General features: G+C 37.1%; 1 protein-coding gene across 11 annotated transcripts in view; it reads right to left on the bottom strand.

Annotated features, from left to right (window-relative positions):
- Dlg2 (discs large MAGUK scaffold protein 2) overlaps positions 1-12,738 on the bottom strand; it is a 2,085,086-nt gene that overhangs the window by 499,847 nt on the left and 1,572,501 nt on the right. For all 11 annotated transcript variants that reach the window (XM_042686455.1, XM_042686483.1, XM_042686517.1 and 8 more), the window contains 2 exons: positions 5,471-5,615; positions 2,351-2,489 (listed from right to left, as the gene is read on the bottom strand). In XM_042686455.1, the coding sequence (XP_042542389.1) occupies positions 2,351-2,489; positions 5,471-5,615 (284 nt within the window). The remainder of the gene's footprint in view (positions 1-2,350; positions 2,490-5,470; positions 5,616-12,738) is intronic.

The raw sequence follows: 12,738 nt of genomic DNA, 5'->3' as shown, positions 1-12,738 counted from the left end.
CTGTAAACAGATAACAGTCCGTGATGATTTATGATGTGCCCTATTCTATTGGAAACTCTTTGCATTCATTATGCCATTCAATTATGTAAAAAAACCTATTGAGATCTATTTGTTAGTCTTGGACAGATAGAAAACTGAAGCTTGCAGATTTATGGAAGGGCACAATCAGCCCGTGACAGAGGATGGTCTCAGCCTAGATCTAATTTTCTTTAGAGTGCACCCAAACTCCACAATCCCTTTCCAGCTCCACATTTCTGTGATAGGCACTTTTATATAACTCACCATACCTTCTGAAATAAAGAAGGAAGTTTAAATGTTTCTTCCTAGCTAGAAATTTAAAGCTGTCAAGAAACTGACTTTTTCTATTTAAAAACTGTGTGATCACAAGCAATTTCCCTCAATTCTTTGAACCTTCTTTTCCTACATCTCAAAAATGTGGATTAAAGGTTTCTTGTTCTGTTTTTTTGGGGAGTGGGGTGGGGAGTGTATGTCAGTATTGAGGTTTGAACTCGGAGCCTAGCCTCTGCCCTTCAGCTTTTGTGATTAAAGGTAGCACTCTACTACTTGAGCCACAACTCCTCTTCTATTTTTTGGTGGTTAATTCAAGATAAGAATCTGACAGGCTTTCTTGCCTAGGCTGGCTTTGAACTGTGATCCTTAGATCTCAGCCTAACAGTACAGGTATGTACTATCAGCACCTGGCTTTTTTTCTGTAGTTTTGAGAGGATTAAATGGATAATGTATGTAAAACAACTAGCACAGGGCTTGGATTATGAAGAAGCTTTAATAAATGTTCACTTATTATGGGTGCTGATAAGCTAAACAGCATTTTCAAATTAAAATGATGTCAAGTATTAGCAATAGGATGGAAGCAAATAGATCATTGTTCTCGTGGGTAAGGTGCCTATATTTACACAATTCATTATAGCCCCGAGACTATAATGCTGCAGACTTTATTTTAATTAAGAGCACAGAGATCAGAGATTTCAGCATAGGAAGGATTTTCTATTTGATTTATACCACAGATGCCCATTTTCAGCATTCAAACATTCCATTCCTCGGCTAAAGATATAACAAGCTACTTCAGCAAACCTGAGATTGCAAAATAAATGGAAAATGCTTAATCATTCAAAAAGATATACCGAAGAACAGAAAGGCCAAAGAATGAACATGTCCTAGCAGCAAGGCTCCTCTGCTGTTTCAAAGGCTGACAAATGGTTTCAATTAGATAGAAGCAATGGAAATCCCAAACAATCCATCTTTTCCATCTTTTTTTAAAATACAAAACATATAGAAATAAAGTATGTATCCAAATTTAATCTAATTTCTAGAAAGCGTATTACTCAAAAGACAAAATCAAATTGCTGAGCAATGTGTAAAATGTGAACCCATTTAATAAAGTCAGTGTCAAGTCCCAGTTCAATCTGAGAATGTAACTGTCTATATTTTCATGGGTGTGGACAGGGAATGACAGGTTTGTGGCCAACTGTCACACTAGGAACCTCAAGAAAGGTCACTCAGGAGGGAGTTGGAAGGAGGTTCTTGCTTCTTCATTATGTTTGTATTCTGTCACTCAACGTAATAAGCATATTTTTTGAAACAAAACCATTTGAAAATATAAAGAAAATGTAAATTTAAAAATATTTATCCACTCATTCATTCATTGATTTATTCATCATACAATATTCATATAATCCTTACTGGTGAATTAAATAAACAAAGTTGGTCTTCTCTGTGAACTGTCAGAACTGACCTGTCAGAGGAGTGCTGATAGATATGGCTGTGCTTGTGCCTGAGTATTTTAGCCTATGCTTCTAGAATTGGACCCTGTTCCCCTTTGTAATAAACAGTATATGAATTTCAAACCATTTTGGGTTAACGTCAATCCTTTACCTTCTGCCTATAGGTAGTATACAGAGAGGAGCTTCTGAATCCACTGAACTAAAGGTGGCCCTTGGTGGCAAGAATATGGAAATCGGAGTCACAGAATCAATTTCAATTAGGATCTCAACTAGCTAGACAGTGATTCTGGTAGATCATTTTCTGCCTTACAAACATCAGCCCTAATTTTGTCCCTTGACAAACTTCAGATGGCTGTAAAGCTCAAATAGGGTATGTCCTGGAAAGTCCTAATACACCACACTGTATGTTCCTAAGTGTATATTGCTAAGTGTATGCTACTATTTCTCCTACAAGTATTTGTAGGCTTCCACTGAGGCAAGACTATGCTAAGTTTTGATGACACTCAAAAGCTTGAAGTTACTGCCCCACACAATATCTGACATGTTAGGTAAATGTGATTACTTTCCGGTAGCAAAAGCAAGGCCCCAAACCAGCAAATATATCTGACCTGGTGTAGTCATCTTCAACAAGCATGTGCTTTGCAATTGGCGAGTACCTTCCTGGAGAGATGGGTGGCAGGGAAGTTTTGTATTCTAAAGTGCCATTGTTGCCAGAAAGTAGATGGTTTTCCATTGGTGGAGAATAAGCTAAGAGAAAAAATAAAATATAGAAAGAAAGTGAAACCTGGTATGTGGGTGATTCAATGTGTCATTGCTGTACTTCAAAGGATGCACTAAAAACGCAAAGGTTTTGTACATGCCAAGAATTTTCTTGTCTTCCAAGAGGGGCATAGTTGCTGATGATTTGCATTTAATATATACAAGTACATGGTGACCTTTAGAATTGGAAAGATGTAAGAGTTATATTTGTAACTCCAGTTAATATAATTAGGTGATGAGAAGAACTGAAGGGGAGCTACAACACACAGTCTCAGAACGATGATTCATTTCTCTATTGAAATAAAAATGTTAGCTTTCTAATTGTGAGGCTTCCATTCTTTTCACATAATTAATATCCAATCATTAAAAGCAAAAGTCTCCTAAGGAATAAGTTCTTGTGTCAGACTTCCTCCCAGAATATAATACACTTTTATCAGAGAAAGGCCAGTTACTCTGGATGTTCTTTTCTATTTCTTTTTTCTTTCTTTTTTTTGGGGGGGTCTGGTCATGGGGCCTGAACTCTGGGCCTGGGTGCTGTCCCTCAGCTCTTCAGCTCAAGGCTAGCGCTCTACCACTTGAGCTACAGCACCACTTCCGGCTTTTTTTTCTTTTTGCTTATGTGGTGCTGAGGAATTGAACCCAGGGCCTCATGCATACAAGGCAAGTGCTCTACCACTGAGCCACCTTCCCAGCCCCTCTTTTCCATTTCTTGTCCTTAATTCATTTCCATTTTAAGCAACTGGCAATATCTTCTCATTGGGAATCCTGTCTTCCTTGTCTCCTCAAACATTTTACATGTTGAGTTAAAGTAAACCCTTTGCAAGTCCAGCGCTGGCCATGTTTTCTTGCTTAATTGTTCATCATTAAATTCTTATACTAGATAAAGCATAATTTTCCCCTTTACATTCCTATAGTGTCTCCTTCACATATTCTGTCATCTTCAAACAAAGTCATCCCATTGATATCTGACCTTTTTAAACCATATAAAATATTTACAACTTCTGTCTTTCATTTGTTACTGCTTATCTTATTTTGGATGTAGAAATCTCATCATTCTTCAAGGCATTATTCGATCCTCTGCATAGAGGTTTTTCCCCTAATCTTCTAAAGTCAGATTATATATCTCTCAATTTTGAGACTCTAAAGGTTATTTTAAAATTTTTTTTCTAGGGCATTCCAAACTCTCCTATTCTACCAAATGTTGTTGCTATTAAAATACCTGAATTGGTTTACCTTCAAACCAAGCTACTTGAAGGCCATGATTATATTTCCTCTGTATCTTCCATTTTACTTTACAAAGTATGCCGTATATATTGTAACTTAATACACATTTTTTGAATTGATTAGAAACCTTTTCATCTTTATTTTTCTGTTTGACATTGACCTCATATGCCATGCTGAAGTGACTTAGAGTCTCCATAGGCTGATTTTCAAAATTCATTAAGCTTGGAAAAGTTAAAGGAAAATAGTTAAGATTTATTTAAGCCTACTCCTTTCTTAGAAAAGAGATTTTGTGGGTTTCTTTTTTTGGGTGGTGGAGAGGATATTTTAGAATTATCATTAAGAAAAGCAATAACTAAGGTAATGAGCAGGTAACAAAACTATGCAATCTTTACATTTCTCTCAGGAGAAACATCTGAATCTGAGAAAGACTAAATAATTTGCTTAAGACCATATTACTAAATGGCAGACATTGGGTATATTCTGAATTCCCAGAGGCACAACTGAACTATCAAAATTTCAGAATGAGCAAGCATACTTATATCAACACAACTAGCACTGACTTTACATAAGCAAGCAAATTGCTTCCAAATTGAATCCTCAAAGACAGAATCTCAAATAAAGTTCAAAATATGGGTCTCATGTAGGAGTGCATCTGTAAGGTCATCAGCACAGTCGCTCATGCCCTAGAGCCCCCTAGAACCACGCCCTCAACCCACATCAAATGTCATAACTGATTATTTTCTCTTGCTCCTTGCATGATAACAATTTCAGGTAAAGGGAAGAAGCACTATGGTGATTTCCTCTTCAAGAGTAAGACCATCTTCCTCAGGAAGAAGCTCCGATATAATCCTCCTTCCACCTCTCTTTCTCTCTCCTTCTTTCCTGTCCTCTCCTCCCCTCTCCTCCCCTCCGCTCTCCATCTCCCCTCTCCTCTTCTTCCCTCCTCCCATCCTTTCCTTTCCTCCTCTTTCCTCCTTTCCCCTCTCCTCTCCTCCCTTCCCCTCCTCCGTTCTCTCTTCCCTCCTTTCCTCCCCTCTTTTCTCTCTCCCTTCCCCTCCCTGCCTTCCCCTCCCCTCTCTTCTCCTTCCTTTCTTGACAGAACTGGAATTTAAATTTGGGGTCTTATACTTGGCACTCTACCATGTAAGCTTTGGCCCCAGCCTCCTTCCCTTAGTTATTTTTCAGATTGGGGTTCTTGAACTTTTTTTTTTTTTTGCATAGGCTGGCAAACCAAAATCATTTCAATTTTTGACTCTTAAGTAACATGAACTGAAAGTGTAATACCTCTGGTTTATTTTATCAGCTTTTTCCCTTCACGCTGTTGCCAGTAAGATCTAAATTAGGAAGTGGAAGTGTTATGGCATGAGGTCAGTCATGTTTGAGATAAACACTCATAGAATACATTGCCCGTACACTATGGTAATAACCCTCTTCACAACACATTATAAATATTAATAAATGTTAACAAGTGGTGATTAACTATTAATGTTAATAATGAATGCTGATTATTAATCTTTTCCACCACAATAGATTTGCCTCTCATGAAGGTGTCCCACCTCTAAAACTAACCAAGGTCCAGAAAAGAAATTTGGGAAGAAAATACAGAATATTCTCTGGACAGTGTTTCTAGACCCTGTGTAAGAGTTGAAGGTGCAAGCAGAGGACTTTGACAATGAATGGTTCTATAGAATTTCAATTTTAAAGTTGACATGCTATTAAAAGGTGACACAAAGCATGGTACTTACAGTGAGTAATATCAGGTGGACCATAAGGATCAGTCATGTAAATGGTGGTGGGTTTGCCAACTTTTAGATAGACTACATCAGATGTATTCTTCAGAATTGCTACTGCCTCTTCATGTGTTACTTCTTCTAAACTATAGTTGTTTACCTAAAAGGGAAGAAATTAATATAGAGTTAAACCTATGAAGTTGAAGAGAAGTACTTAACAGGATTAAGGCTGAAATTATGATCTCATTTAAGGATTAAATTGCAATAATTAACATAGGTATTTGTATCACACTTTCTGAGAATAGAGGTATTAAGCATTAGCCAAAGCATTAGCCAAAGCAGATTTAATTAGGGATTAAACTCAGGACCTTACACATTGCTAGTTTAGCACTCTGTCATTGAACCAAATTTCCAGACATGAGGATGCATTTTAAGGAAAGAGTAACTGATGCTGAAATAGAAAACTTTGCAGGTAAGTGCATACACTGATGCTATAAAATAAGGTTGTCTCTATCTTTCCCTGTGAGAAATTGACATATTACAATGGATGTCAGAACAGTAGTTACAGAAATATTTTATCTTAATGTGTTATTTTCATGTGATTAAAAAGTAATACATATTAATTTAAGAAAAAAAAGAAAATTGGAAACCCAAAAGTCATCTCCCTGCTTGGCTGTATCCTTTAAGCAATTGTGATCATTTTATACACATTGTTTTAGAAACTGCTTTTTAAAACCTAGGGTGGGTTTGACTATAACATAAATGCACTTAGACAATATGACCTTATTACTATTACTACTTTAAGTGTTTGTACAAAGAAGTTACCATGTAATGCCCACATGAACACAGTACATATGGATCAATGAAACTCCTTTCAAGATTCTCACCCATCCCTCCCTGCTTACCCTTTTCCTTCACACCTCTTGATTTGTAGGATATACATTGAATTCTTGACTGCATTCCCCTTGCTTCTCCTCTTTATTCTTCATGTGTTACTTCTGTATTCATCTACCTCTTTCCCCTGATCCCACTCCAGAACTCAGTGCAATTCTTTAGAGAGTCAAAGTTCAACAAGACAACATGATTTTTGTTTGTCACTGGAGCATTGTGCCACATGTCTATAATAATGACAACGCAGCTTTTATAAGTACATGTCAGCAGCACACACACACACACACACACACACACACACACACACACACACACACTCCAAAACTGTCACTGGGCACTGGTGGCACATGCCTGTAATCCTTGCTACTCAGGAGGCTGAGATCTGAGGATCATGGTTTGAGGCCAGTTCAGGCAGGAAAGTCCACGAGACTCTTATGTCCAATAAACTATTTAGAAAAAGCCAGAAGTTGCCCTGTGGCTCAAATGATAGAGCACTAGCCTTAAGTACGAAGATGTTCTGGACAGTGCCTATGCCCGAGTTCAAGCCCCAGGACTGGCAAAACAAAAGCAAAAAAATCCCACCCACCCCCAACTGCAGTAAGTACATGTTTAGTTTGTTTCTAATATTTTTGCTATTATAAATAATGTTGCAATAAATACATTTTTCATAGTTATATGTAATTTTAGTAATTTCTTTGGGATAAATCATATTTACTTGATAATTAGACCAAACTGTATTAACATTATGATGGTTTTTTAACATCGATTCCCAAAGGGCCTTTTGGAAGAAGAGCCAGTTTACTCTTGTTTAACACTAAATGAGATCTATTTCCCTAGTTTCACAGATTTTGCATTTTCTCAAACTGCAATTCAAAGCCAGCCCAAACTGAAAAGTTCCTGAGATTCTAATTAAACAGTAAAAAGCTAGAAGTAGTGATGTGGCCCAAGTGGTAGAACACCAGCCTTGAGGAAGAACAAAGAGCCAAGTGAGAGCATGAGATCCTAAGTTTAAGCCTTAGTACTGACACACTTGCATGCATACACACACACACACATACACACACACACACACACACACACACACACACACACACACCACAATTTCCATTAGAATAACATTCAACAATTTAACATGAATCTGTTTTTCTAGTTTCTATTTTTCCAGGGTGGTACATATTAAACCCAGGACCTTGCACATGATAGACACTGTTATTATTGATCTATATCCCCAGACCTGAGAATTAATTTCAAAGAAAGAGTGCTAATGTTAGAATACAGGGCTTTGGAGGTGAACAAGTTCAAGTGTGCTGTTTTGCTATCAGCATCAACAACAATGCTCCTTTGTTTCTTGTACATGGAAGCCTTTAATACAGAGTGATTCTTACTTTACTAATACAGTGTAATTCCAACTTAATGGCATTGACCTTAAAGTAGCTCTCTACAGTATTTCTCTGGTTTCAATATAATATCTTCAGAAAGACAGTCACTGAGGAAATAATATTAGAAAGTGTTTTTAATATTATTATAAATATTATTAATAATATTATTACAAATATTATAAAGTCTTATAAATATCCAGGCTATACTTGGCTACTATTCATCTACAGAGTGATTCTTGAGTAATGTTCTGTTGAAATGTTATAGAATTGGTATAAAAGAGCAAATTGGATCCCTATTTCTGAGAGGAATACATTCTATGACCCTTAACAAGTGCCTGAAACTGAAGATAGCATTGATTCCTACATATATTGTTTCTTTTCTTATACATCATATTAGGTTAAATTCCAGTTTACAGACCAGGAGATAAATATAGCAAGTGATGAATAACTAATACCAATATAGAAACAGTATAACAATACACCTCTATTCTCAGCATCTCTACTCGGCATTTTGGGGGACATGAAGTAAAATAGGATGAATTGAACACTAGTACTACAATACGATGACTGTCAATCTAATAACTGAGATGAGAGGGAGTCATTAGCAAGTATATAATGTGTGAATAAACTGCATGAAGGGCTGACTCCTAGCTCTAGTAGGATGGGGCAGAGTAATGTGACATTTTGTCTCATTACCCAGAAAACTGCACAACTTACAATTGTTTTTTCCTAAAAGTTTTTATTTAATATTTTTTGGCTTACAGTTGACTGAGGATAATCCAAATTACAGAAAGCTGAGTTGTGTATAAGTTGTGAATATACTTTGTGTAATCTTTAATTTGTATTTTATTATACAAAACCTAGCCGCACTGTTATTTATTATTAATTTATTTTTCTCATGTGCCAGTTAATTTTTTGTGTGGTGTAGCCCATGATAGAAAGCCTGGAACTTTGGGAAGTTGGACCTGACTACGAATACTATTAATTCTTCATTAAGCTGTAAGATGTATTGATATTTCTTTCTCATTCTCTTTCTCTGTCTATACCTCTCTCTCTCTCTCTCTCTCTCTCCCTCTCTCTCTCTCTCTCTCTCTCTCTCTCTCTCTCCCCTCTTGTTTCTTTGTCTCTTTACTTTCTCCATCTTCTCTTTGCTTCCTTCTTGCCCTCCAGGACTTGAATGCAGGTCCTTTAATACATGCTAGGCAGGTGCTCTAGCACTGGTCTACTGGCTCTTACATTTTTCTTGTAGACAAGTGGTGTTTAGACAAGTAGTCTTTTCTTAAATCCTTTCATATATCCAGTGACCGGCATGAGTTTATTTATTCATCAAATGTTTACTACATACCTGTCATGTATCTGTTCTAAATAGTAGACACAGTGGTAAACAGTAAGATTAATAATCATCAGAGCAAACAGTTATATAGCCTGCATTAAATGCCAAGTACTATTCTAATTTATTTTACATATATTACCACAACTCAAAATAGCTTATCAGATAGTGAATATAATTACTTGGTGGCTAATATAATTACTTTTACAGCTGGAAGAAGCATATCTCCAGGAAGTTAAAAAAGAACACTTTCAAAATGCCATTGATTTGATAAATGGTAGATGCAGAATTCAAATATGGCTCCAAGGCCCACACTCTTAATCACTCAGCTATGATGCTTCTTCCAAATAAACACAGTTCCTAGTCTCCTCAACCCATAGTCTAACTGGACACAGTTGTTTGTGGGGTGAATGTTTAGTTGAATAGACCCATGAAAGGAGGGAGAATTTAGAGAGATTACAGTATGGAAAACATAGATGGTAAAGGCAGCTAACATTTATTTAATATTTTCATAGCACATATTTGAAGAGCACTATGTGATATATTCATGTATCTATATGTATATATGGTGGTATTAGAGGTTGAACCTAGGAACATTTGTATATAGGAGTATTTGAACCTTGTACTAAACCTAAGGCCATTTGAGCTATGCCTCCTTTTCCTCCTATGCCATTTTTAGATAAACCATATTGATGATCTTCCCTATATTTTCATGAAGAGGATACTAATAATTAGTCCTACATAATAGATGAGTAAAAAGGACGTTATTAGAACAAAGTGGTCACATAGCCTCCAAATGGCAAGGCCATCAGTACTGTTTTGGGCCTCGAGAAAGATGTAAATGAGACTGTCATATTTATATCTTGGGAGTGTTCTTTCATTAACCTCTAGAGCTTGCTTATAGCATCTATCTATTTTTCTTCCCATTTTCTTTTTAAAGGCTAGCACTCTATCATTTGAGCTACAGCGCCACTTCCGGTTTTCTGGTGGTTTTATTGGAGATAGGAGTTTCACGGACTTTCCTGCCAGGGCTGGCTTTGAACCTGTGGTCCTCAGATCTCAGCCTCCTGAGTAGCTAGGATTACAGGCATGATCCACCAGCACCCGGCTCCCATTTTCTTCTTTTAGGAGCATATGTTCTCTTTCCAAGTTGATATATATATATATACATATATATATGCATATATATATATAAAATCTTGCAAAAGACTATAAAAGTCCAAGTGATCACTCTATTTTTTGTTTGTTCCTGTGGTGAGATTATAGTCAAAGAATAAAAAATAAGCAAAAAAAGAAAGTAGCGTAATATATCTCATCATTCTTTGAAAACAGTCTTATCTGTTTCATTAATTCCTAATTTGGGGGCAGTACCTCTTGTGCCCAAACGGTTGATAGTTACAAGATTATACAATGGTTTAAAATTCACATGAAAGTGGTGTTCTTTCTCTTTCTTTAAAACATTGTGGTCTTAGGCAGCTCTGAGAGTTGTAAAAATGACCCCACAAGTGTCTATATTGAAAAAAATACAAGAGAAACAGAATTTGGAGGAAAAACACAAAGAAGAAAAAAAGCAGTGGAAAATGTTGTCAAAGGCTGAAAACCTAAAGTTCTGTTTCTGACAAGATTTCATCGTCTTTCTCCCCAGAGTGCAAAAAACTCACAGCTTGTGAGATTATCAGCACAGGAGAGATGTGGGCAGAGCTTTTAAAATGGCATTCTTTGCCATTTTTGAGGTGGACAGTGAAACAATCCAGAAAACATTTCCTCCATGTGCTGGCAGAGCACTAGGAAAAGAGACTAGAACGCAGACGAGAAAGAGAAATTAACGGTGGCAATACTCGTGGTTATTCAAAATAGTGGTTGTTTTATGTTTTTCTTTGACTACATTTATAGACATTTTAATTATGGAACAGGCAATATCATTTTAAGTGGAAACTTAAAAGCTGCCCATGAATTTATTAAAAACAGAATAGAAGCTGGGCATCCAGCCTCTTACTTTGTGTCTATACCCATTGACCCTAGCCATTCTCTCCTGAGGTCACTTTGCAACCACCTCCACAAAGGAGAGAGGAGAGTACTTATCACTCGAAGCATCTTATGAAGAAAGAAAAGCTGCCACTCAGACAGGTAACAAACAACTTCTCATCATTTTGTGGGCTACAGCTCACCCACCAAGCTACAGTGGCCACCTTGTTCCTACTCTCTGCAAGTGATAACCCTTCCTGAGACAAGGATCCAGATAAGGGTCAAGCAAGCCATGCCTGTGACTGGGAAGATGGAATCCCTGTGTGGACCTTTTCACCTCAACCCCCAATTCCCTTTGTGTAACTTAAGGCTGATATCTGTACCCTCAATGATGGCTGAATGATGTACTCGAGTGCAATCTTCTTATGGCTGACACATATTAATTCTCCTTCTATGACCTTCACAAATTCTCTTTATTTGGCAAATTGATATGAGTTAGTAGAAAGTTGACAAATGGGGAATTTGGCCTCTACAATTTAAAGATGGCAGGATAAGCTGATAAACCAAAACCTGCCTGACAACAAAACGGGGGCTGGTGGCTACAAAAGAAGGAAGAAGTATTGTACCTGTTAAGTAAGGGCAAAGGACAAGCAAATGAAACCAGAACATTACAAAATTAAGAAGAGTGAGGGATCTATATGGGATTTGAGGGAAAGTAGTGTTCTATGCCTCCATCAGAAAGAATGACACTGCCCCATTTGTTAGGAAATGGAAAAACTTGGAAAAAATTATATTAAGTGAAGTAAGCCAGGCCCAAAGAAACATAGGTCCCATGGTTTCCCTTATTTGCAATATCTAGTATATGTATGAGTCAAGTGGAAAAGGTCAGATAATGTGATGTTAGGAAAATGAACCCTTAGATATGTATTTTAATGCTTTTTTATTTCATGCATTTGTTTCTAACGCATTTATAAGATTATCTCTTTGTTGCTTTGTATGTCCCTCCCCCAAGTATAACCCCTGCTTTCACTATATTTGATGTCAGTATAAATTGTGGAGGAGATGGGGAAAAACAAGTCGTTTAAGGATACAGGTGGATCTGTTGCAACAATGAGAAGTACAAGGTTATGTCGAAAACGAACTTTACAACGTTGGTGCAGGGAGGGGGAGGGGAGGAGGGGGTGGATTGGGTGGTGAGGAGGTAGGGGGGAGGTAGGGAAGGGATTCGAAGGGTAAACAAAGGAGGAGGCTGCAATGCTTGGTAAGAAATGTATGCATTATCCTGCCCATGTAATTGTAACCCCTCTGTACAGTATGTTCACAAAAAAAAAATAAAATTAAATTAAAAAAAAAAAAGAAGAGTGAGGGAAGGCGTGGGGAGGGGAGGGATGGATGAGAATGTTGAAAGGAGTGACATTAATCAAAGTGAATTGTATTCATAAACTGCTTTGTTAGATGACTACTTCTTTGTACAACTACTTAAAGATAATAGAAAAGCAACAAAACAATAAACAACTCCTCCTTTCCCCCCAGAAGAAACATAAGGTATTACATCTTGGCACCATACCATAAGGAATCACAACCCCATCTTCAAGGATCTCAATTCTCTCTGTTTGACCCAAGAGCCATCTTTGTAACACTAAAGAAGGTACAAGATGGTTGCAGTGTTGTCTTGCTCATGGTGTATCTATGTCACATACTCTATTATATTTGTTTTC

This window comes from Dipodomys spectabilis, unplaced genomic scaffold, assembly GCF_019054845.1.
Source record: "Dipodomys spectabilis isolate Male_0828 unplaced genomic scaffold, ASM1905484v1 ptg000003l, whole genome shotgun sequence".
Classification (NCBI taxonomy): domain Eukaryota; kingdom Metazoa; phylum Chordata; class Mammalia; order Rodentia; family Heteromyidae; genus Dipodomys; species Dipodomys spectabilis.
This window is presented reverse-complemented; position numbering and strand designations above follow the sequence as displayed.